Genomic DNA, 27509 nt, shown 5'->3' on the forward strand with positions numbered 1-27509 from the left:
GCTTGGGTAAATTGTTGTAAGATTCCAAATGGCCAAATTAATCCAACACAGCTGCTTACAAACTGTACAAAATTGCACTTAATAAAAAAGACCTTTTCTGGAATCTTCAGCTGCAACTTAAAAATCACCCAAAGTTTAATAAGCAGATAATGCATGAAGTTTATCACCATATTGGAAACAATTATTGTTGTAATACTGTAGTATGACCTGATAATGACTCTGTGACAACAGACAATATACTGGAATCATTAAACTGGTGGGATGTGTGTGTCTTCCTTAGTGCTGTGTATTTATTTCATAAAACCTGTAAATAGTCCTAACAAGCATTTAAGCCAACATACAGGTGTCTGCGCAGTTAGCCTAATGGCTATGTGCTTCGTAACCATATACCTGGGGAAGGAATGTCCTAGGTTCGATCCCTGTCAACGACGTGAGGAGCTTAAGGATCTTCCTCAGCCATAGCAAAGTTAGCCGGTCTTGGGCGTGGACAGCAGGATTTTTCCCCCAGTTTATGTGGGGTTTTTCATCCCTCAAGAAGGCAAACTGGTCCCGTGAATACAAATGGATACAGTGAGGAATACTTAAGACAATCCCTCCAGCCATAGGTCTGAATTGTCAGCTATGCCGGTCCCGAGCCCGGATAAAAATAGGGGGGATTGAGGTGGTGCTGCACCTCCCGTAAAAGGGGCTCACAGCTGTTGAATCATCATACGAAATGAATGAATGAACATACATGTTTCACAAAAAATAATTAAAAAAATAATAATTAATAAAAAACAACTAGCAAGACTTTTTTCTGCCATAATACTTGGTCTTGTAATTAACCAGCCATTTCCAATGGTATCTGATCAAATCTGCATTGTCTATAATGTTAGAAGTTCAGTGAATTAAGTTATCTTATTACTGACATTCATAATTTCCAAAGTGAAATTCATAAGAATTTTGTACCAAAAGTCACATGTACATGCATGTCAACACATAAAAAATTTAAACAAATAAATTAATAGGGTTACAAAAATTTTAAAATCTCCCATTCCTTTCCATGTTTTCACATTCTAATAAATATGCAGGATGATAGTACACTTTGTTTCTATGATCAACATATTCCAATACGGGATTAGGAGAGGAACACTTTTGGCATCCTAATGATGTATAGCCTCTATCATAAAGTGTACAATAAGGCACATATAGTTTTCGTATAAATGTCCACACATCTTCATAACTCCACTCTAACAATGGAAATACGTGATCAACTACAGGCCAATTATTACCTGTTTCGAGAAAGTAAGCTGCATTGTATATTTTTGGATCTGTTTTCCTGCTTCCCATCAAAACTGCCTTAATATTATGATTGCTTTCTAAATATCTTTTTAGTGCTTCAGTTAGTTTTCCCTCAATGATTACTAAAGAGAACCTGTATCTTTCTCTTGCTTCATTAATAAAGGTTTCAACTTGAGGAAAGGGTGTACACTGTCGAATATATAACGCTTGCAGTTCAAAGTCTGTTGAGGGAAACTTGTTCTGCACACAAGCATAAGTCAAATGTAAAAGTGCAGTACAATCTTTGCCTCCATTAAAACATAAACAAACTTCGGATAACTTGTACTTCTGAAAACATTCTTCAATCACTTTAATTCCTAGCTGAATACTTGGTACTGCCTGAGAAAGTTTGGTAACTTGTTCAGCAGCTTTGCTAACACAATCCTTTTCATAAAGAATTACGCATCCCTTTGGCAAATGCTCACAAAGATAGTCATGAGATTTTTTAACAACATATTCACTAGTTCCTTCCATATTTATTCGCACAGAATAATAATTATGATTGAAAACTGGATAAGAACCAAAGAATACAGATCCAGCAAATTTGTTAACTGCTGTATTTAGAACTTCAGTAATAGAAATTTCATCAAGATTAATAAATAATTCTTCAGTGTAACTTCGTGAAACTGGATTTCGGAAAACATATTGAAAAGTATTAAATGATTTTTGCAAAAGAATGGGTACTCCAGGCATAATATATACATTTCTTACAGACACTAAAGGAAATTTATATTGTTTACTTGTTGTCTCACTCACTCCAAAATTCAATGTAGCAGATTTTGGAATCAGTGCTAATTTTAATGCAGGTGATTTATCATCCAATAAAGAACCAAAATACTCTTTACATATTTCTACAAGTGTTGGATGAAGATGAAGCTCATCTTGAAATGCTTCTGCTACACTTTCATATGTTACATCATCATGAGTAGGCCCAATGCCTCCTGCAGTGACAACTATAGAATATGCTGAGGAACAAAAGGCAATTTCTTGAGCTATGGCTTTGATTTCATCACGAACAACACTAATTTTCTGTATGTCAATTCCTAATTCACTGAGTTTTTTAGTCAAGTAAAAAGAATTGACATCTTGTGTGTGACCCTTTAAAATCTCATCCCCGATAATTATAATTCCAGCAGTTATTTTTGTTTTTATATCAAAAATTAAATTTTTGTTGGAATGTAGTTTTATAATAGGAAGTTGATGATATAAGTAACTTGAATTTGGAACATGTTTGAAAATTCTAATGATGTGATGAAACATTTTTCTACTTAAGTAGTCTTCTGCTCCTGTGCTCTACTCAGTTTTCTTCTTTATATTTTTAAAGAAATGTGTCACTTGTAAATAGTATGTCCTTCCTTCAAGCCAATGCTGAAGTTATGTGAGATCAATGGTCTACATAAGGAGAATGTATAATTAACATTACTGAGTAAAATTAAGTATACTATAAATTAATAATTGCTATAATTCATATTAACCCTCTCATGCATAAGGGCCTCATATGAGGACACATATATTTTCCCCTCATAATAATTATTCATTCATAATTTTGTGCTATTGCATGCATGTAGTCATCTGGGGAGACCAAAGTGTTCTTAAAAACCACACCAGATAACAGGAATTTCAACAGAATTACAGGAATACCAATCTCTCTGCAGTGTATGGTGGTATCAAGGAGGAAGTGAAAAGCTGCTGTTTTGTTGATTTGAATTTGGTGATTTTATGAGTCTTCTGGAAAGGTTAGTGGTTTTATATATTGTTACTGAAAGTTTATTTTTCACTTGGTTAGACTATAATAAATTTAGTTTAATCCTTTATCCAAGTGTGAGCAAACAAAGTTTGCACCCACCTGGATAAAGTGGGTAATAACACTATCCAAGTGCACCCACTTGGATAAAGTGTTGTACCACCTTACCCCAGTCCTGAAGATACTTTCGTATCTTCAGGACTGGGGTAAGGTGGTACAACACTGGGCAACTTGTTGCAAAGGTGGAGCAAGCTAACATCACTCCTATCTCAGTATCTCCCATAATGCAAAGCACATCTCCTTGTGGATATGTATAACGATATGTATATGTATATTATGCATTAAGGGAAGGGCCACTACCCAGACTAGTTTCGACCTTTATTGAGGTCTCTTCGGTGGGAGTCAGGCCCAAGTGGAGATACCAGGCAGAAGCATTAGCAAGGTCATCTCTACCTATAGGAGTTGCCAAACGGTGTGCCACCTTTTTATTAAATTACTCTGGATTTAGAGAAAGATGTTGAAAGTTATTTATACCTTGTCGATGAAGTGTGAATATTTAATTTGTTCATGTTTATTACCATATTCATAAAACGAACTTGAAAATAACCTGTCCTCACATGAGGACAATATGTTTGTAAGGTAATCTATGTGGCAAATAGTTTGAGGTCAGAAAGTTCTTGTACAATATTTTTATAATTTTATTTATTTTATTTTTGCAAACATAATTGAATAGTGTGTTAATTGGCATTATCATCTCTTTTACATATGGATTATCAAAAGCCAGGTCCATCAGGAATAAAAAGGGCCTATTACCACAAGAGACTTACTGAAGAGGAGATTGAAAAACTGTTGAAGGAATCTGAGGATGGTTTAGAACATGTTCAGTGTCCTTCCCCTGTTGGTCAGACTCACAACGTTCAAAGGACTCTTATGGACTCTCTTGTGGCTTTGTATTGAAATGATACCAGGAACAAACGATGGTATATGAGAATTTTTTACCATATGTTGAACGTACTTGTTTGTAGCACGGATCATTTGGAAATGGGAAGAAAAAGAAAAATTGGATTTGTTGGAATTCAAATCAAGAGTGGCAGCTGCTTTGATATATCAAGATTTAGCTCAGAAACAAGGACGCCCTTCAAGTCAGACACCACCAGCACTAAAGAAATGCAAAACTCACTCTGTGCCACATGAGAAATGTTTTGATGGTAGTGGACACTTCCCAAACAAGACAACAGGTGCTAATGCCAATCATTGCAGAGATGTACACTGCAAGAGTAAAACAAGATACATCTGTGGTAGATGTGAGGTTCTAATCTGTCCGGAATGTTTTCAGTCTTTCAATACAAAATGGCAAAGAGAATAAGACTGTTCTTGATTTACATAGCTCCATTGCAAATTTTAATTGTTCTACTTTTTTGTATGTACTAAGTAATCCAAATTTTGATCATTCATGCAGTGTTTCAGCAAAATATAAATTGTTTATAATCTGTTTTGTCATACTTGTAATGTCTTTCAATGAAAATAAATTCCTTAGTCTAAGTCATTTCCATAGAAATATGTCTGTAGTCTGTTGGCATTAGTGCATGATGTCCTCAGATGAGGACATCATTTTTTACATATACAGGAGATAAATTTAGAAAAATTAATGAATTCATGGTAATACTGTAAGATTAAAAATGGTACTGTATCATGCCATTATAATTTTTTATAAATGAATATAAAAATTCATGCATGAGAGGGTTAACTGATAAAATATTTAAATGATAATTATTGTAATTATCTGATAAACCAGTATAAATAAATATACTGGTATGAATATTAATTAATCTCATCAGTATAATTTTTTAATATTACTGTATTATTAACAACAATCTACATGGAGTGAACATACTTCTCATAAACTTTAAATCCATTCACTACTAGCATTCACAATATTTTATGAAAATGTATTCTACTCAGCTACTAGCTTCTATGTACAACTCTTGACCACACCTTTACACTTTCCAGGGATGGGCCTTCTTCTTTCATCCTCCACTCTATGTATAATATCATTATTAATCATACAAAATCCCCTCACCAACTTGAACATCTCTATTGTATTACTCTTTTCCTTCTATCAACCAAACTTTGCAATTTAGACTTCTGTAGCACAAACAGAAGAAAGAATGGATTTTGCACCTTCTGACTGAAAAAAATGTGAATTCAATTCTCATCATGAATGAGAGGAAATCTTTATATGGGCTTTTACAAAGAAAAGTGGGTTAGATGATCTCATATGAAAGTAGAAGGTTTTTCTCCCAAAAACTCGAAACTTTTTCATCCAGCATACAGGCAAATTGGGCAGTAAATCACACAATTTATAGATAAAAATACTATTAGGGGAAGTATATAACATAGTGCAGCAATTCCCAATCTAAGGCACCACAGCAAATTGACATGGGAACCATGGCATCCAAACAGCTATGAAGTTTTTAGGACACAAATAATTATTAAGTAGTTTGGAGCAAACTACTTAATAAATGGAGCTATTAGATATTGTTACACCCTGATAACTTAAGAATGTGAAAATTTCAGTTATCATGATGTAACAAGAGAAGAAATAAAAAGCCTGTATAGATAACTAAGTAAGCAAGCTTGTTCCTAAGTAGATATCATTAAGAGCCTTTGAAAGTAACGAATACAAAAAATAAAAGGAAAGAAAAACATGCTTGCATCCAAGTGAAAAATATAGCTGAAATTGTTTGTTGAACTAAATAAAATAAAAAAAATAAAAAAAAAAAGAAGGGAATTTTATTACAGTTGTGATATGATAAAATAAGGTTAAGTAAAGCAAAGAAGATTAGTCATAGGATTTTGTATGTAAGAAGATAGTTTTTACACTTGAAATAAGAGATTAAAGATTCGAGTTAATTCTTAGAAAATTTTGGAAAGGGGATTAATTTAGTATAGATGACATAGAGGTTGGCTTAAACAAAAACCAAAGCTCAAGGTCATAATTCTCGAATTGCGACTTCGTCACGTGTCAGTCGCGTGCACACGGACCGCATGATGTTTTGGCAGAAAAACACCACTCTAATTGGTCAGTGAAATCAACTCCAGTAAGGGGGGAAGAAAAGAAATTGAAGAAGGTGCCGTAGGGGGGGTCATCGTATAAAAGGGTTAAAAGGTTATCATTCACGAGTCTTCATATAGGTCTCATGGGGTTTACTTGAGTGACGGGTAAGGAGTTTTCTCCATCCAACACAATAAGGAAACAAAGTGTGCAGGATTCCGATTCCGTGTTCCTATTGTAAGAAATGAGGGAGGACGCCGTTTAGTTAAAAAAGAGAGAAGATAACGTCAGTGTGTTTCATCGTCCAGTGATCGTAACGAGAGAAAGAAAATTTTATAAAGGAGTCAGTGCCCATGTGGTGAATTTCACAGCCATAGAACAGATGATCCTATTTATGTCCTTGACTGAAGAATGTAAGGTAAAGAGTGTGAAAGCCCACCTTAGTGCCAAAAGAACTTAGGAGTGATAAGTTATAGAAGAGTTCGTCCTAGGAAGGTAAAATATCGGAAAAAAGGTAGAGACCAGTGTAGAAGACCCAAGTCAAAAGGTAGTTAAAATCTCGTGTCAATTCAAATCATATGTAACTGTAGTCATTGTTCAATTACTGAACAGTAGAAAGGATTAATGAGAATTATACTAGGACTTTAGTGCATGTCAAACTAGAATAAAAATGAGCTTGTTACTATTAATTAATACGTAATTCATGTGCCTAGAGATTTATGCATGTACATTGTATTTTATTTAAGAGAGTTTTAAAGGTCAAAAGTTTGTATTAGCTCAGCGAAAGGATAATTTTAATCCATATTGTCTTAGTGAGAAAATTACAGTAACTGATTATATATGTCCTAGAAAATACAGAATTATAGCGTGATCAAACCAGTAAGGGGTCAGACAAAGGATTAACTAGTTCTAGGATTATACTTGTTTGTATGTATAGAATCTGTTATGGCGATATGATCACAATTCTCATGTAGGATCTTAACCTAATACTTGTGTTTAGCTAGTGAAAATTTGTATTATATATTCTTAGTATTGAATTGAGTTTTATTCGATAAAGGATGAATTGTAACATGCTTAAGAGTTCAATAAACTTTTGTTCATTGGCAATACAGTTGTCTGAGATTGCCGCTCAATGCACCACTTGTAACAACGTATGAACCTAATCATGCGGGGGGGGATTTATAAAGTCACGAGATAAAGGTCACGACTGCATATTAGTTTCACACTCAGACATATTTTGGTAATTGCTCCTTGTTTTTGAATTTTATATCTTAAACTAAATGTCCTGAAAGGTGCAGTATAAAATAAATATTTAGGGACACTAAGGGGAGGAGAAGCTTGAATATTTGTATTTGGGTGATATCTCGTATATAAATAAGATTTGGACAAAGACAAGTAGAATTTCACATGTAAGGATAGTTGAAAGCCTAACAATCTTAAATTGGGACACAACAATATTACTTTTGGCTTAGGAATAATGTGAAAAAATTACTGAGACACTAAGGGTGCCGTGTACTGAGAGTTTGAGAACTTCTGGCATAAGTGTGCAGTGGTGGTAGTGATACTGTGCACAGTTGGAAGACTGAATAGTATATATGGTGTTTGTGTGCCCTTCCATGATGAGTTTTTGAAGTCCTCTTTGGAGATTTCATATAATAATAACCAGTGGTGAGCTATAAGGAGATTGCGCAAGCCATTTGTTAAATTTTTCTCAAATTTGCGAGCCCCTTGTTCACTTTTTTATTTTTTCAGAAAATAAATAAATAAAATAAAATAATTTTTTTAAATATATTGAGTGACAAACTCATACAGTAACCTAACAAAAATTAGTCTATTCGGCAGTGTATAGATTATTTGGAATTATTTTTTCAACTCCTCTATAACGAATGCACCCAAGCTTGAAAATAAAATAAGTGCATGCGCTATCTTTCTCCTTCTGCCCCTTCTCCCTTCTGGTAGCCAATCATACGGTAAAACCAGTAGCCAATCAAATGTTCGTAAAACTGCCATCAATGGGTTGTTCCACTGGACATTAGTTCTGTGTTCGTCAGTACACTGATGTATAACTAATTGTTTGCGTTTAAAATTTAAAAATAATAATAAATTTAAAAACTATATATTCAGCAAATGTTATTTTTATAATTGTAACAGTATTTTTACCCATGAAACATGAAAAGACAGTCAAATTTATTAAATTTTTTGAGGAAAGAAAAAATAATGAAAAGTGATTCTGCTGATTCTACTGCAATTGAAAATGAAGTCGAAGATGAAGTTGAAGATAATACACACATTGATTCAATGAATATGCAACAAGTTGTAGGAGAAAAAGAAGATCATTTACCTAGTTGCTGGAACGAGAAGCAAGCATCATATTTCAAAACGCAATATAAGTGGTTAGAAGTTAAAAATTGTAAATTAGAATGTCGTGTTTGCTCAAAATATAAAAACTTAAGTGTTGAAGGAGAAAAAAGTTGTCACCTATCAAATGAATAGGTAGAAATTAAAATAGAACCGAATGGAAACTACAGACTCAAGAACCGCATCTTTGAGTAAAAAGTTATCTAAACATAATGAATCACTTGCTCATAATAAAATCATAAAAATAAATGAAGAATGTAGCAAATCTATATTACCAAATTTAATTGACGAACTAAATGAAAAAGAAATTTTGATAACTTCAAAAATGTGTAATTCTGTTTATAGTTTAGTGAAGAGAAACCGACCAATGTCTGATTTACCAGATTTAATCGAGCTGCAAATTAAAAATGGCATTGATCTAGGATTATCATTGCATTCCAGATTCTCAGGAATTAGAATAGTTGAATATATTTCAAAACAAATAAAATTAGAAATATTCTCCAAAATAATAGAAAAAAGTTGCAAAAATTTCTGTAATAGCAGAAGAATCGACAACGTTATCGAAAATAAGTGTTTTAGTTATTCCCATGCAAGCTGAGCTCACTGAACCATGTATGATTTTTGTAGATCTTGTAGAACTAAAAAATACCACCGCAGAATGTATACATGCTACTATAATTGCTACTTAAAATTCATATGGATTTTCTGATAACTATTTAAAAAATCATCTCATTGCATTTTGTTCTGATGGAGCTAGTGTAATGTTAGAAAACAAACGTGGTGTTATAATCAAACTTCTACAAAATTTCCCAACATTGTGATTTGGCACTGCGTAGCTCATGGTTTACAATTAACATTAGACGATTTGATAAAAAAACATTAAAGAAATAAATCATTTTGAAATATTTATGGGTAAATTATATGCTTTTTATCATCAATCACCAAAAAATCAACGAGAATTAAATACAATTGCAAAAGACCTAAAGATCGGCCGTGTGTTTGGATCGCGTGGGCAGCTTGCAGTTTAAGAACGGCTCTTGCTATGTGGTGAAATTACCCAGCTTTATGCAAGCATTTTGCATTGAATGATAAATATAAGGGCTTTTTAAACCGACTTCTCAATTTGAAATTTTTAAAAGATCTAGCAATAATGACTGATATTCTACAGGAATTGTCACGTCTGTCAAAAGCTTTAAAAGTCGATATAAGTATTATAAGGGCTAACTCCTTAATCATGCAAACAATTAATGCAATTAATGATTTTAAAAATTCTGTAGGTTCTTATGAATCTAAAATTGATACCATGTTAAAATCAAAAGAATTTGAAGGAATAGCATGGTTATTAATTAACTTAAGGAATTCACAACGTACACTAGAATATAAATTAAATTAAACTTTAATATATATTTCCAATATTTTGGCAACGTCACATTGCCATCTTCAAAGGAACTTAAAATAAAGACACCTGCATGCAGGCACTACACACAGTAAATGAGGAAGAAGCAAGGAAGCTATTATTTCTCCTAAAAGCCCTGATGGTGCCCTCTAACAAGCTATGTAAGTATTCCTGGCCATTGGGCTGAAGGTCTCCTGATGTACGTCTTCCAAATTTGGGGCAGTCTCATGCAACCAAATTTGTTGAGATTTGGCATGTTTCTTAGGACTGAGGCTAATTCCATGAAAAGTCTTTCAAATTTGAACTTGCTATGGTGCATTATTGTGGCTTTCTTCCACCGTATTCTATGGCGTGTATCCAGAGCATGGTCTGCAAGACCAGAATGGTTATACTGGTGAAAACAGATGTAGTCCTTGTGTTCTGAAATTCTGATATTCACTGTCCTGCCTGTTTGGCCAAAGTAGGACAGCTGCAAGAGACCTGGTATACACCAGGTAGGTCTAGGGGAAGTGGTTGGTCTTTAGTGGAGCATATAACGGATGCCAATTTTCTATATGGTCTGTAACAAGAGGTCAAGTTACGTTTTTTTAAGATTTTGGTAATTTTTTCTGAGGTGCCTCGGATGTAGGGAATGGTGATGGATTTAGAGTAATCCTTGTTGTGAAGGAAAGGAGAGTTGTGGTTTACTGCTTTCAATATTTTTAGATTTTTTTTTTTGGGGGGGGGGGGGTAGCCACCGTAGGGAAACACCACCATAGTACTCAACCAAACAGACTACACAGGTAAGCTTAATGCTCTATTATTAGATCGGGCCACTTACCTCCCTATTGAATACAATCCCACCAACTCACAAATTAGAAAACTCCATCATAGGCTGCTTAAGAAGGTCGCTCCTTGACCTGTAGAAGTTACTAATAAATTAAAACCATTTAACTCTATATCCCCCCCCCTATAGACTCCCAAAAATACATAAAGAAAATGTGTCATTACATCCCATAGTGGATGGCATTGATTCCCCCACATAAAAAATAGCTAAACATTTGGCCAAAGCGCTCACACACTATACTGGCAACACACCATCATACATAAAAAACTCAGCCCACTTCAAAAGCCAGCATAGAAAACCTTACACTTCAACATACTGACATAATGGTCAGTTTTGGATGTCTCCTCCTTATTCACAAATGTCCAACTCAAGGAAATCTTACAGCTAACCCAAGCTAAATTTCCTCACGATATCTCAGCCCTATTTCAGTTCACAATGAACTCAGGCTATTTCGTTTGGCAGGGAAAACTCTACAAACAAAGAGAGGGGACAGCCAAGGGTCCACCACTCTCCCCACCCTTGGCCAATTTCTTTATGGAGACTTTTGAAGAGAAAGCCTTAAACTCTGCCCCACAAAAACCATATGGCTTCGTTACATTGATGATGTGTTCGCTATTTGGCCACATGGCTCTGATACACTCCTCTCCTTCTTAACACACTTAAACAACCAACACCCCAGAATCAAGTTCACCCTGGAAATAGAGGAAAACAACAGCCTCCCTTTCCTAGACATCCGCCAGCCTGATGGAACCTTGGTTTTCTCAGTTTATAGAAAACCCACCCATACAGGCAGATACATTCACCAACAAACCCCCCCCCCCTCACTATAATATGGAGTTATTAAGACACTATACAACAGGGATAAACTAATCAGTTCAAATGACAATGCCCTTACCACTGAACTAAATCACATCCTCAACATTTTCTCAGCCAATGGCTACCCCCCCCCAAAAAAAAAAAAATAAAAATTCAAAAAATCTTGAAACCAGTAAACCACCACCCTCCCCCACCTTCACAACAAGAATTACTCTAAATCCATCACCATTCCCTACATCCAAGGTACCTCGGAAAAAATTACCAAAATCTTAAAAATACATAACTTGATCTCTTGTTACAGACCATATAGAAAATTGGCATCCGTTATACGCTCCACTAAAGACCAACCACTTCTCCTAGACCTACCTGGTGTATACCAGGTCCCTTGCAGCTGTAAGCTGTCCTACTTTGGCCAAACAGGCAAGACAGCAAATATCAGAACACAAGGACTACATCTGTTTTCACCAGTATAGGGTCTTGCAGAGCATGCTTTGGATACACGCCACAGAATATGGTGGAAGAAAGCTACAATAATACACCATAGCAAGTTCAAATTTGAAAGACTTTTCATGGAATCAGTCTCAACCCTAAGAAACATGCCAAACCTCAACAAATTTGGTTGCATGAGACTGTCCCAAATGTGGGAGACGTACATCAGGAGACCAGCCCAAATACCTACAGAGCCCGCTAGGGGGCACCATCAGGACTTTTAGGAGAAACAATAGCTTCCTCACTTAGTCCTCATTTACTGTGTGTAGTGCCTGCATGCACGTGTCTTTATTTTAAGTTCCTTTGAAGATGGCAACGTGACGTTGCCTAAATATTGGAAATATATATTAAAGTTTAATTTAGTTTATATTCTAGTGTACGTTTTGAATTTCTTAAGTTAATTATCATGTATATATTAATCATGTTGGTTATATATGATTAATAATCATGTATAACCAATGTATAAGCCTTTCTACAGAAGAAGGAATAGCAATTGAAAGCAAAATTAGATTTCACAAACTACCGCGAGAAATTACTAAACTAACTCTCTTATAATGTCTTTCAAGGATATATTAATGCAACAAAGTAATTTTAAACTTAAAAATGAAAATTATGAGGATTTGGAAGATGAAGAACTGAAAAACGTTTTAAATGTATGTTATCCTGTAACATGGAATATGGAAGAAGTTACGTGTCCATAGTTAGAAGGAGAAAAGAGAATAAGATCTTTAAATTTTATTTTGAAATATGAAATTAAAATTAATGATTTTAGAGATTTAGTGGAAATGGCTTTGACTGGAAAGTTACAAAATGAAGTTCCCAGTATGGTGAAAAAAGCCAAAGTTAATATGGCAACAATTGCAGTTTGCAATGCTGAAGCTGAACAAGCTTTTAGTGTAACGAATAATATCATAACGATGAAGAGATCTTCTCTCACTATGAAAGATATTTCGGATTTAATGACAATATGTATAAATGGATTGAATGAATTTAATCTGAATCCCTATGTCAAATCTTTTCTAGAAAATCATTGCTCAGCTATAGATCCTCCTAGAAGAACACAAAATGTGAAGGAGGAAGAAAATAAGGTGTGGCAGCTGTTGTCATAAGTATTTTCTTAAAGTAATTGTGTGTACCATTGATTATCACTCGAAGTATAACAAAAGAGAAATATAACGTATTTCAATATTATTGTCTTTAGATAATATTTATTTATTATTTATAGATTGTTTGTCATAAAACTTCTATTGCAAATGCAGATTATGGCATATGTGCGATTATAAAATAAAAGATTTTATTCTCATTATATTTTGATAGTTAAAAAATGTTTTTCTTATGTAAGATAATTAACACAGATGATTGTGTGCAAATATTTCATGTTTAGATCATGAAATATTTGTTTAAAAATGATAGCCTTTACAGGTTGATTGTCCCCTCATACTTTTTGTTTGGCATTTGTACACAAGCTGTATTAATAAAAGTTTTTGTGTGAAATAAGGCTTTTTTTTGCTCGACAATGTGAGCCCTTTGTTAAAATTTCCATAGCTCACCACTGATAATAACAGTAATAACAATTACTGTTATGTTGCCTTAATCACTAATCAATGCATTCTTGCTACAGTTTCCACATAATGGAAACCAAAGGAACCAATCTACATACAGTGATACATGTGGACTGATCCATGCCCTGTACAAAGATACACCCGCTTCATCATCTCTACATATCAGAATACTTGTTATCGTAGATGCATCAGTATACCATACAGACTTTACAATACTTTGTCAGGTGCCTCTGAACCACAGACTTCTGTCAACCATGAAATCTTGGAACCACCAATTTTATTAACAATAAAACTTCAAATACACTCATGCATTCAAATTAAAAATCTATTTAAATCTTCTTGAAAGATCTTGACATTAGTATCACTCTTTATAACTCCCAACTTTACATCATCAAAAAATAATTGAATACTTCTGTAATTCCACATAAAAAAGCATTAATTAATCTGCTTATGAAGGGGGGGGGGGCTAAAAAGTTCTGATAAACACCTAGAACAAAAATTATATTAGAGCAACTGATATAACCACAAGAAAGAACATATCTTAAAACCCTTTAACTCCCATTTTATCAAATTGATAATTTGTTCTTTTTCTTTTAGGATATATAAGAAGACATGTTAGAGGTTTTGAAGAAATTCGAAATTATCACAACTTTGCAGCATACCCTCATATTTATAAGCAGAACAATAGTGGCCTAAGAACAGCATCCTGTAGCTCAGTGGATCTTAACCTTTTTAGTGATCGGCACCCCCTTGAATCTAAAAATAAGTTCTCGCACCCTCTTGAAAAATGTGTTTCTATTTCTTTATTTAGGAAATTACATCTATTGCAAGATAATTTATTTATGAAAAATAAACACATACATTTACATATACATACATACATGCGTCAAACCACCTCGTTAACGTTCGTACTCAGAGTATGCGAACACGTGCGCGTATCAACCAGTTTCATATTGTACTGCATGTGCTGGTAAGTGCGATGCGCTGAGGCAAAGGTAGAGAGGGTAGGAGTGGGGGTTCCAAAAGTCAATGTAGCATTCGCTAGTTTCTCACAGGCGGTCAGGCGGTAGTTTCCATTGAAAATTTAGAAACCTCTCGTACCCCCAGGGGTGCACACACCCCAGGTTAAGAACCACTGCATATCACCGGGATGTTCTCCACTTCATACACAATTGGCTGTTATCATTCAGACAGCCTTGTTTGCTTGTTTGCACACTCTCTAAGAAATACATGGTTTGTGGTGCAGTTGGAAGAATGGTGGTACGTTGTGCTCTTCAAGTGGAAAAGGCCTATGTTCAATTCTCATCATAACGGCAGGAATCTTTATATGGAATTTTTATGGAAAGTTAGTTAATCTCATACGGAGGTAGCAGGGTTTTTTCTCCTGAAAACTCAGGTTTTTCATCCCATACAGACAAACAGCCTTTAAGACACACAATTTACAAACAAAAAATACTAGTGGTGGTGAGCAGTAGATACCGTTTGTGTAGATTATGAAGATGAAGAGTTGTAGAGTAGGTGCCCTCCCTCGATGAGTCTTTACACTCTTTGAGGTGTCATGAAATAATCATATGTCACTATTCTCACAGCCTTATCATCTGGCCCATTTAACATGCCTTACTTCTCTGGGATGCTCTTTCTTTGTTTATTATTTGTGCCCTTCTAGTTGGTGCACAGCATTATTTGTACTAGCAAAATATTTATTATTATTATTATTATTATTACTTGACACCTCCAGGGAGTCCAAGGACTTATCGAGGGAGGGCATCATATATACTGAAAAAGTGCTTGTTAAATAATTCCCAAGATATTCTTTGCCATGGTCACTTTACTACCATCACCATCCAATCAGTGTCTATAATTACTGAAAATTTTTTCACTTGATTATAAACTAAATTAAATACCAAGAAATTATAATCTTGGTTTAGCCTTTATAGAAGTGTAAGCAAACAAGTTTCTGTGTGAGTGACTTCACATTGCCTTAGTATCCCATAATGCAAAGCACACACACATTCTTTTTTGGTGTGTATAATGCTAAGCATTATGAGAAGGGACACTACCCAGACTGGTTTCGACCTTTACTGAGGTCTCAGTGGGAGCCAGACCCAGAAATGTACCAAGGTTGAAGTAATGCAGAAGGCAGGTTAATTAAAGAAATCATTAGCCTCTATATAAAAGTAGCTTTGTCATGAAGATACTTCATGAGCAAACTTTGATTTAATGTTTAATAATAGATAACCAAGAATATAATTTCTTGGCATCTTTGATTTAATTTAGTCTATAATTATTTTTCATCATGCTTGCCACATAACAGAAGTACTCCCCCGAATTTCCTTTGACCATATACTGGTCAATCTTGATTCATGTAATTTTCTTTCTTTGAACCATACTTGTCATTTCTATTAGCTTGCATTTTATATTCCTCCTGCATTCGATCAAGACCTACTATCTTACATTTCCTCCATAAGAACTTAAATGACTTCTCAAGCCATTTGCAAAAGTTCACAGTTTGTTCATTTCCTTCTTAATCTATTTATTCCCTGACTCCTGATATATATAGTTGTACACCGTTTTTATCAGATGTATCCTAATTAATTACCATTTTTCACATCATTATGAAATTCCTGATATATACCCTCAGGGGTTGCACAGGAACTTATAATACTCATGAAAAGTTACATCATTACTAACTTCCTATCTACAATTTTCCTCCAGATTAGCCTGTTATCTGTCAACATTCCAATATTATCAGATCTTATGTTTCTGCCTTCTAAGGCACTTTGGACTGTATCAATCCACCTACATCTTGGTCTTCCTCTGGATCTTTTTCCTGCCATCCTGGCAAAAAACACTTGTTTAGCTAATCATTCCACTCCCATTCTGTTTAAGCCATACCACCTGAGATTAGCTCTGCTGACACATTCCTGAATGCTAACAATGTCGAGTTCTTTCCTAATAGCCTGGTTTTTAATATGATACTGCCATTGATGGCATCTATTCAGTCTCCTAATCTTTCTCAGTCAATGGCAGAAATTTAAAGAGGACATAAAAAAGGTAGTAAAACAAACAATTCCCAAATTTGAGAAGAAGATGAGTAAACCCTGGATGAATGACAAGATACTGAAAATGATGGAAGAAAGAAGAGAAAAAACACAAAAATCGTCCTGAATACAAGAACTTAAACAACGAGATCAGGAAAGAATGTAGGATTGCAAAAGAACAACAAATACAAGGAAATTGAACTTCTGGACAAAAAGCACAAAACCAGAGAACTTCATAAAAAAGTTAGGGAGCTAACTAGGAAATCTTGCAAAAGGGTAGGCTCTCATTGCATTGAAGATACCAGTGGAAACATCTTAATGGAGAAAGACAAAATAAGGGATAGATGGGTAGAGTATTCAAAGTAACTCTACAATCATGATAGAATAGATAAGCCAATGCAAGAAGATTTGGAGGGGCCTACCATTCTTACCTGGGAAGTAACAAATGCCATTACGAAACAGACCAGGAAAAGCTCCAGGAATGGATGGAATTATGGCAGAATATCTAAAGGCTTTAGATGATAAGGCTATAAGATCACTGACTGACATATGTAACAAAATATACGAAACTGGACACTTGCCAAAAGATTTTAAGCACTCAACGTTCCTACCAATACCTAAAAAATTGAAGACAATCAAATGTGAAGAGTACAGAACAATCAGTGTGATCAGTCAGATAGCAAAAGTTATGTTATATATCATCTTAGAAAGAACTAAACATAAAATCAAAATGGAAATTAATGAAACACAATCTGGTTTTCAGGAAAATAAAGGAACTAGAGAAGGACTCTTCAACATTAGAACTATTATAAAAAGATATTTAGAGAAGCAGAAAGAAGTCTACTTATGGTTTTTTGACTACACCAAGGCCTTTGACAATATACAACATGAACAACTAATCAAATGCACCAGAAATTTAGGAGTAGATGGTAAAGATACCAGATTACTGATAAATCTATATTCGGAGCAAACTGCCTCAATAAAAATATCTGGAGAAATCTTGAAGGAATTCCCAGAAAAGACTGGTGTTAGACAAGGCTGTGTTCTTTCTCCTATATTGTTTAACTTCTATACTGAAAATATCTTCCAGCAATTAGAATAATTTAAAATGATCAGCATAGGGGGGGTAGGAACATAAACAACTTAAGATATGCAGATGATACAGTACTGCTGGCTGAAAATAAAAAAGATCTTTAAAACCTACTAGAAGAGATGCTGAAGCTAAGTGAAAAATATGAACTTAATTTCAACTTCAGAGAAACCAAAACCATGCTGGTAACAAGAGAAAAAGGGAAAATACCTGGTATAAATATTAAGATCAGAGGAAATACTTTAGATCAAGTAGAGAGTTATATATATTTGGGTCAACTAATTACAGAGAATGGAAAGTGTGATAAAAAAATATTAAGAAGAACAGAAATTGCTAGATCAACCTTTATTAGCATGAAAAACATTCTGACCTCAAGGGAAATTCACACAAAAACAAGAATTAGGCTGTCCAAATGCTACGTATGGTCAACACAATACACATGGAGCAGAAACCTGGACAATAACAAAATATTGCAAAAATAAACTAAAAGCCTTTGAGATGTGGATCCTCAGAAGAATTCTTAAGCGTCCCATGGACTGCAAAAAAAACTAATTTGGAAATATTAGAGATGATTGGAGAAGATAGGAATCTGTTGAAAACCATTAAGAAAAGGAAAACCACTTACCTTGGTCACATACTAAGGCATGAATCCTTACAGAAAACACTTGTAGAAGGAATGATACAAGGAAAATGAAGAGGAAGACAAAGAACAGATTGGATGAGAAATATTAAGGACTGGACCTTTTGTCCTATGAAGAATGCAAAAGAGAAGCACAAAACCGTACATGGTGAAAGCTCACGGTGGTCAACCTCCTGGAAGGAGATGACATCTGACAAGACAATCTTTCTCAGGAATTTCATATTTGTGGTCTCCTGTCTTTGATCAAAAGTTTTATTTCTAACCCAGCTCTCAGATCCATAAGTTAATATTGGTTTGAACACTACCTTGCATACAGCAAGTTTAGTATTTTTAGTGTTTTGACTAATCTCTCTCTTGTATTCTACATAAATTTATTGTTGACTTCACACCATAATAGCTTTGCTAATTCTGCTCACTATTCCTAAATTTAATTTGCATTCTTCACTAAAAATTGTGCCTATATAGCCGAAATATTTTACTTGTTCTATAGGTTCTTCTTTCAGGATGCAGTTGATGTTTTTCAACGTTTGTGCCTATCTTCTTTATACTGTTGAATATCATACCAACTTTACTACAGCAATTATTCAGTTTGGTCAGGGAATCCTGCAGATTTATCCTGGATTTATTCAGGAGTATAACATCATCTGCATAAAGCAAAGAGCTGAGATCAACATCTCCAAACTTGATATCAGGTTTAATTTAACATTGCTTTCCTTCATAACGTGATCCATATAGATCAGCGCTTCCGAAACTGTGGGCCGCAGCCCCCCTTGGGGGCCATAGGTTTTGTTGAGGGGGGCCGTAAAATAATGAAAACAAATTTAAAAAGTTTTAAGACTAAGTAGATTTTTTTATCTTAAAAGAAATGTATTTAATTTTTATTATTTTTTATATTTTAATGGAAAAAAATCGCACATTGGTGCATGTTCGCAAATTTTGCTTCCTGCGTATTTGGGCGCTTAATGAATATTAGAAAATATATGCTCGTTCATATAAGTTTCATATATTAATCTGTTATTCGTTACGATTCTAATATTGTCAGATCTTATACTTCGGTCTTCTAAGGCAGTGCTTCCCAAACTGTGGGCCACGGCCCCCCCGGTTTAAATTTCAAAATACATTTCATTTCAAAGCAGAAATCAAAGAATTGCAGTTTCAAATATTTCACCAGATACTGACTTTGTGTAATAGCATTGAAACACATCCATCACATTAAATTGTTATTAAACTTCTTTTATGTTTTTAATTCTTTTTTTTATTACTAATCGTTTTATGTTTCATGTGCTTGTACTGCAAATGTTCAATAACAATATATCTATCTATATAAAAATATGAGATAATGTGCCATGTCAAATGTGTATGCAAGATGCTAAAAATGTAATATTTGCATTTAATTTTTGCAATATTCGCTGTGTATGTTTTGCACTGAATATAAATACAATAAATATAATAATATATGTCTATATTATGATTTTTTTTGGAGGGGGGGGGGCATGAAATATTTTAATTTTTCCAAAGGGGGCCCTGACATCCAGAAATTTGGGAAGCACTGATATAGATGATGAATAACAGTGGAAATAATATACACCCTTATTACATACCTGACTTAACATCAACCATCTTCCTGTATCCTTCAATTCTAACTGCTGATTTACAACTCAAATATATATACTGCTTGATATAATGTCCCATTGACACCATATAACTGGAATGTTTTCAACAGCTTTCCTCTTAGCACCTTGTCATATTCATTTTCTAGATTTACAAAACTTAAATACAGATCCTTGTTATATTCCCATAATTTCTCAACTATCTGGGACACATCCCAAAATTGTGAAGATAACACAAAGGCTTCTGGGAATGATGCGGAGGACACTGACGTGTAGAAGTAGGGAGATTCTTGTTTCGTTGTATAAGGCTTTGATTAGGCCACACATGGACTATTGTGCCCAGATTTGGTCACTGGATTTTCAGAAGGATGAAGAGATGTTGGAAAGGGTCCAAAGGTGACTGACTAAGGTAGTTTCTGACCTCTGTAATGTTGAGTATGAGGAAAGATTGAGAAGATGTAATTTGCAGAGTCTGGTGGACAGGAGGAAGAGGGGAGATATGATAGAGACCTACAAGTTGGTAAGGGGTTGTTATAGGATCAATGCTGGAGAAGTTTTACAGAGAATAGTGGGAGATCAGGGGAGAACCAGAGGTCATCCCTGGAAATTGTATAAAGAGGGTGTGAGTAGGGGAGCAAGAGGCAGGTTTTTTTTCGTGCAGAGTTGTGAATGATTGGAATGCCTTGCTGAGAATGTGGAGTCTGCAAAGAATTTGAATGTGTTTAAAACACGGTATGATGAGCTGTGTGTATGATAAAAGGACCTCCCAGATGAGTCTTTGACTCCATGAGGTCTTGGGGTGGTAATAATAATAATATGTCTTCAAGTGAAAATCTGATCCTGACAAGCTGTTCAAGCCAAACAATCTGTTTGGCTTGAACCCAGCTTTTTCCTCTCATGCTTCTTCTCCACAATTTTTCTTAGTGACTTCTCAAGAATACTTGCATAAATCTTGCAAGGAACACCTGGTAGAGAAATTTCTGTAATTTTCACATTCTGCAGCTTTATTTAATCTTTTTTTTTTTTTTAAACAGATGGTGGGTGGATAACTATGAGCACTCTACACCATCATCGGGAATTCGCTCCTCTAACCTGATGATGCAGTTGCATCCAATGTAAACCTCCATATTTTAGCATTTCTGGTCAAATATCATCTACTCCAGCTGCCTTTCCACATTTCAGATTTGTGATACCTTTTACCTACTTCAAGTGTATATATATATATATACAGGGTGTTCGGGATAAATTTGACATATTTATAATTAATTATATTTTTCCGTAAGTTACATGTATTAACACACACTTCTCTTCATTTAAAAGTTTGGACCCTTCTTCATTCATATACAAGATGTCAGAAAGGATGGATAGCTGGAACCCACCTGAATCATGGAAGAGAATAACTTGTATCATGATGATTCGTGCCCGCCATCAAAATAAGGATATTACGACTGCTGCCCAATGCTCCCTGAATACAGTAAAAACAATCAGGCATGAACTAGAGACTTGCAATGGTGACTACGAGGATGTAGCAAGAAGAAAGATCCCTAGCAGACGATCTGATTGCGTTCGTACAGCAGAATTCCTCGCAAATCTGCAGGAACAGGTGTTGAAGAACCCTGGCATTGGAATTCGGGCTTTGTTCGTGGAGTTGCTAACTGTAGTCAAGCCCTGGATAACAAGGGTAGCCAATGGTAGGCCGTATGTATGGCAGCAGGATTCGGCCCCTTGCCACACCTCTGGGAAAAGTCAAAAATGGTTGTCTGAAAATTTCTACGACTTCACCAGTCCAAATGTTTGGCCTCCAAACTCCCCAGACCTTAACCCCATGCATTATTTTGTATGGGGCGCAGTTGAAAAAGACACCAATCGCACTTCCAGTAATACAAAAGCCCAGTTAATGGATAAAATTAAAACAGTTTTTGCGGCCCTTCCCAGGGAGACTGTAGCATCAGCTTGTTCGAGGTTCCGAAGCAGAATTGAAGCTGTGATCGATGCTAATGGTGGTTATTTTGAGTAAATCATGTTGATAGTATTGTAATTAACTCTGCCTGTAATGTTTTTTTTTTTTTTTATTTTGGTTTAACCAATAAGAATACAATTTGGTCGGCTAAATCCCAAATTGCCAGCCCATCCTCGTTCGTTCAGTATCAAAGTAGATACCCAACAGGGTGCACCACGAGAAGGTGAGGATTGGACATTAGGTCAGAAGCCCTGGTCGGTTCTCCGCATTCCTTTAAAGGCTATGTGGAGGTCTCCTCTCAGTTATACAGCTTTGACCCTTAAGCACCCCAAATGCTAAATGAAACAAGCAGTGATGACAGCACAGTGGTAAAACACACTAACCAGGAATGCAGTCAGGAATACATATCCATACTTGAAGTAGAAAAAGCCATCAAAGGCTTGAAATGTGGAAAGGCAGCAGGAGTAGATGATATTCGACCAGAAATGCTGAAGTATGGTGGTATAAGAGTCTTACAGTGGCTGCACTGCATAGTTCAGAAAGCCTGGACAGAGGGACGAATTCCCGATGATTGGAGTAGAGCTCTCATAGTACCCATATATAAAAAGGGAAATAAAACTGAATGTGAGAATTACAGAGGTATTTCCCTTCTGAGTGTTCCTGGCAAGATCTATGCAAGTATACTTGAGAAACGGTTGAGAAGAATTGTGGAAGAAAAGCTTAGTGAAAAACAAGCTGGATTCAGGCCAAATAGAGGCTGTCAGGATCAGATCTTCACTTTACGACAAATAGTCGAGAAAGCATGGGAATATAACAAAGATCTGTATTTAAGTTTTGTCGATTTGGAAAAGGCATATGACAAGGTGCCAAGAGAGAAGCTATTCAATACGCTGCAGTTATATGGTGTCAATGGGGCATTATATCAAGCAATACTTAGTCTTTATTTGAGTTGTGAGTCAGCAGTTAGAATTGAAGGAAGTACAGGAAGATGGTTTAATGTTAAATCTGGTGTGAGACAAGGATGTACATTATCCCCTCTGTTATTCATTATCTATATGGATCACATTATGAAGGAAAGTGGTATTAAACCTGATATCAAAATTGGAGATGTTAATGTCAGCTCTTTGCTTTATGCGGATGATGTTATACTTCTAAATAAATCCGCTACAAGTCTGCAAGATTCTCTGACTAAATTGAATAGCTGTTGTAATAGATATGGTATGAAGGTCAGCAATAAAAAGACAAAGACAATGAAAATAGGCAGAATCATTGAAAATGTCAACTGTGTTGTGAATGGAGAACCTGTGGAACAAGTAAAACATTTCTGCTACTTAGGCACAATTTTTACTGAAGATGGTAAACTAAATATAGAAATAGACAACAGAATCAGCAAAGCTGGTATCGTGGGAAGTCAATTGAATAAATTCATATGGAATAAGAAAGAAATTAGTCAGAACACTAAATTAGCTGTATACAAGACTGTGTTCAAACCAATTTTAACTTATGGATCTGAGAGCTGGGTCAGAAGTAAAACACTTGACCAAAGACTAGAAACCGCAGATATGAGAGTCCTGAGAAAGATTAGAGGCGTGGACAGATGGCATCAATGGCAATATCATATTAAAAATGAGGATATTAGGAAAGAACTTGACATTGTCAGCATCCAGGAATGCGTTAGCAGAGCTAATCTCAGATGGTATGGTCACTTAAATAGAATGGGAGAGGAAAGATTAGCAAAACAAGTGTTCTCTGCCAGGTTGGCAGGAAAACGACTCAGAGGAAGACCAAGATATAGGTGGATTGATACGGTACAAAGTGCCTTAGACGATAGAAATATAAGATCTGATAATGTTGGAGTCTTGACAAGTAACAGACTGATTTGGAGGAAAATTGTAGATAGGAAGTTAGTAATGATGTAATTTTTTCATGTAGTACTATCATATCCTGTACACCCCTTGAGGGTACATGGCAGGAATTTGATGATGATGATGATGATGATGTAATGTTTTTTTGTCAATTCATTAAATTTAATAGATACAAAGAAGATTTTCTTTTTCCTTACGAAACTGTCAAATTTATCCCGAACACCCTGTATATATGTGTGTGTGTGTGTGTTAAAGATACCAAGTAATTTTATAACCTTGGTTTTAATCCTTTTTCGCAAGTAAGCAAACAGACAAGTCAGTCAAGTTTGCGCCTGAATGTGATTCAAGACTTATGGAGGTGGTGCAACACCACATATATATATATATATCTACCCTATATATATAAAATGATAAGCCTTTTTATGTAACGTTTTTGTGTCACGTTTTTTGTCAAGTTATTTGAAACGTTTTGAAACTCAGGGGTTACCCTGAGTGTCGAGTCCTCAAAATTCGAGTCATCAGAATTCAAGGAGAACTGGCTTACCAGTCTGGAACTCAGGGGGGTTGGACGCCCCCCCCCCTTTTGAAGACTCGACACTCAGGGGCTACCCTGAGTGTTAAGTCTTCAAAATTCGAGTCATCAGAATTCAAGGAGAACCAGCCTACCAGTCCGGAACATGGGGGGGGGGGCATAGGCACCAGAGTCCCCTAGTGTATGTATGTATATATATATATATATATATATATATATATTCCAAACAGCATTCTGTTGAGTGTTTTTTACCACCATGCTGTCACTGCATATTTATCAATCTATCAATCATTTATTAATCTATTTTATCTTATTCATTTATCTATTAATCATTTATCAATCTTTCAAAGTAATTACTCCATACATCAAGAATATCTTTATCCTTAGTTTACATGTCCGCTTTATCATCTCTAATTCATTTTACCCAGCCTGGTTGGCCGAGTGGTTGGCGTATCTGCTCTCCAGCCAAAAGGCTGAGGGTTTGAATCTCGCCATGGATGTTTGCGAGTCTGTGAAAATACTAGTGTTGGTGGGCGGTAGATGGAGTCGAGTAGATGATGATGGTAGTTACAATTCGTTGTAATTGGTGGATTGAGTGGTGGAGACAGAGTTGTAGAGTAGGTGCCCTCCCTCGATGAGTCTTTGGACTCCCTGGAGGTATCATGTAATAATAATTTCTGAGCTTTCTGAAAAGCCTCCAGAATATTTTACCACTTTCCTGATATTTATTTTGAATGTTCTTATCAGTTTTCCCATGACTTTTGTTTAGCTAATTTTACACAATGCTTTACTTTCTTACATTTTTCTCTGTATTCCCTAAGAGCACAAGGTGACTTATTTACCAGGAACTTCTGATATGCTTTCTTTTCTTTCACTGCCTATTTAACTTCCTGAGTTCACCATGGAGTTCTAATTTTCCTATCCTTTTTTTTAGGGATTGTCACTGAATCTCCAAGCTTTGGCTCTTGTTCTTGAATAATATTTGTATATTTGAGTCTACAGTTCACATCTGATAGCTATTTAACTTTGATTGATTTCTAAACTTTCTTACGCAGCCTTCTTTTCAATATCAATATTTCAATTTAGCATTGAGCGTTTTTCTCCTGCTCAACACTAAATGGTGATCACTTCCTATTTCAAATCCTCTGTATACTCTTATGTCCTAAACAAGTGAGAAAACATCACTGTTGACAATAACATAGTCATTGAGACTTTTCTTATTCCTCGCATCTTCTCTCCATGTCAGTTTGTGCACATTTTTATGTTGCAACATGGTGTTAGTAATAATTATTCCATGGCTTGAGAAGAAATCTTGCAGGTGCTTACCATTATTATTAGCTTTGCTTTTTTCTCCCAAATTTTCTCAAAACATTCTTATATGTCTGGTAATCATTTCCTACTTTGCTGATTGATTTCTAAACTTTCTTACACAGCCTTCTTTTCAATATCAATATTTCAATTTAGCATTGAGCAGTTTTCTCCTGCTCAACACTAAATGGTGATCACTTCCTATTTCTAATCCACTGTATACTCTTGTGTCCTAAACAAGTGAAAAAACATGACTGATGACAATAACATAGTCATAGAGACTTTTCTTATTCCTTGCATCTTCTCTCCATGTCAGCTTGTGCACATTTTTATGTTGGAACATGGTATTAGTAATAACTAGTCCATGGCTTGAGAAGAAATCTTGCAAGTGCTTACCATTATTATTAGCTTTGCTCTTTTCTCCAAATTTTCTCAAAACATTCTTATATGTCTGGTAATCATTTCCTACTTTACTGTTTAGCTTTCGAACAAGGGACAACTTTTCCTTTTTTAGTTTTGTCAGCTGCTTTCTCTAATGCCTTGAAAAATTCCTCTGCTTCTTCCATATTAGAACCTTCTGTGCGACCAAAAGGACAAATAAATCTCATTGTCCAGTTCCCCATTCTGAGGTTAGTCCACATCACTACTTGGTATTGCCTAACATTCAGGATTATTCTCATATTTGGTGTTTAATATTATTATTATTACATGACACAGGCAGGGAGGCCATTCTACTCTACTTCACTAAATACATCTCACCCTCTCCACTACTAGTCAATTCTCCTACTATGATACTACTACCATCAATGCCATCTACTGCCCATCATCAACAACAGTATTTTTTGTCTGTAAATTGCATGTGTTCTGAAGGCTGATTTTTCTGTATGCGGGATGAAAAACTCGAGTTTCAAGGAGAAAAACCATGCCACCTCTTTATGAGATCAGCTAGCTCATCTTCAGTTGAAAAATCCCATATAAGAATTCCACTGATCACGACAAGAATTGAACCTAAGTCTTTTCCAATCGAAGGGAGCAATGTTCCGCTGTTCTTTCAACTGTGCTATGGAGGCTGTTATTATAACTATTCTTTTTCTCTGTAATATTTCATATTATAGCTACTCCTTTTTTCTGATTATTGTTTACTGAATATAGCATCTTGTATTTGTTGCTTAAAAAGATTTCACCTGGTTTTGTCTTCTAATATGTTAGAAAATCTTCTTATTAATAGAAAATAACCATTTTCTATCAACTTCTTTTCCCCACAGCTCATCATTTCAGGGTATTGATATTAGTTGATTAAGAAACTTCCTATAATAATTTGCCTTACTGTTCCACATATATATCCCTTCTTGCTTAACTTTTCTCTGCTTGAGAATCTCTTTGGATGTGACATGGTTCATGATCACTCTCAACTAGTGGCAGTGAATATATAATTCCTAACAATGTCCTGTGGAGGAATATCTCCAAGTTAAACGTTTTCAAATTTCATTGTTTCCATCATATGCTACCAGGTCTATAATACCTTCTCATTAAGATATACTATTTATTTATAAGCTGCTGACTATACATAATTTACATAAATTCTTTATGCACTTAACAGTACTTGGCATGTCTAGAATTTGCGTCATTATTCTGTTTACTTCTACCTTATATCAGTCACAAATACATCACGGGAAACGCCACTTTCGTTGTTGGGTACCTCTCTGCCATTACTAAAATATCATCCAAAGTTAACCAAATTCTGGTTATGACAATTATCATTGGGCACACCGATCCAATCAACAACACACTCGATATCCTTAATTTACTATTATTTAAAAGTTATTAAACCGAAGAGTTAAGTAAAAATTACCTTATAGAGTTTCCTTTTTTTTTTCTTCTTAATTTCTTATTTCAC

General features: G+C 35.2%; 1 protein-coding gene across 1 annotated transcript; it reads right to left on the reverse strand.

Annotated features, from left to right (window-relative positions):
- Nucleotides 1-27509, reverse strand: LOC150095410 (bifunctional FAD diphosphatase/FAD synthase-like). Its single transcript, XM_090410359.1, has 2 exons — nt 27465-27509; nt 1-2712 (listed from the first exon to the last, which is right to left on the reverse strand). The coding sequence occupies exon 2, from the start codon at nt 2578-2580 to the stop codon at nt 1021-1023; it is 1560 nt and encodes a 519-aa protein (XP_090266485.1). The 5' UTR covers nt 2581-2712; nt 27465-27509; the 3' UTR covers nt 1-1020.

Source organism: Typopeltis vanoorti, chromosome 20 (genome assembly GCF_054136105.1).
Source record: "Typopeltis vanoorti isolate ZY-2024b chromosome 20, IOZ_Tvanoo_1.0, whole genome shotgun sequence".
In the NCBI taxonomy this organism is placed as follows: domain Eukaryota; kingdom Metazoa; phylum Arthropoda; class Arachnida; order Uropygi; family Thelyphonidae; genus Typopeltis; species Typopeltis vanoorti.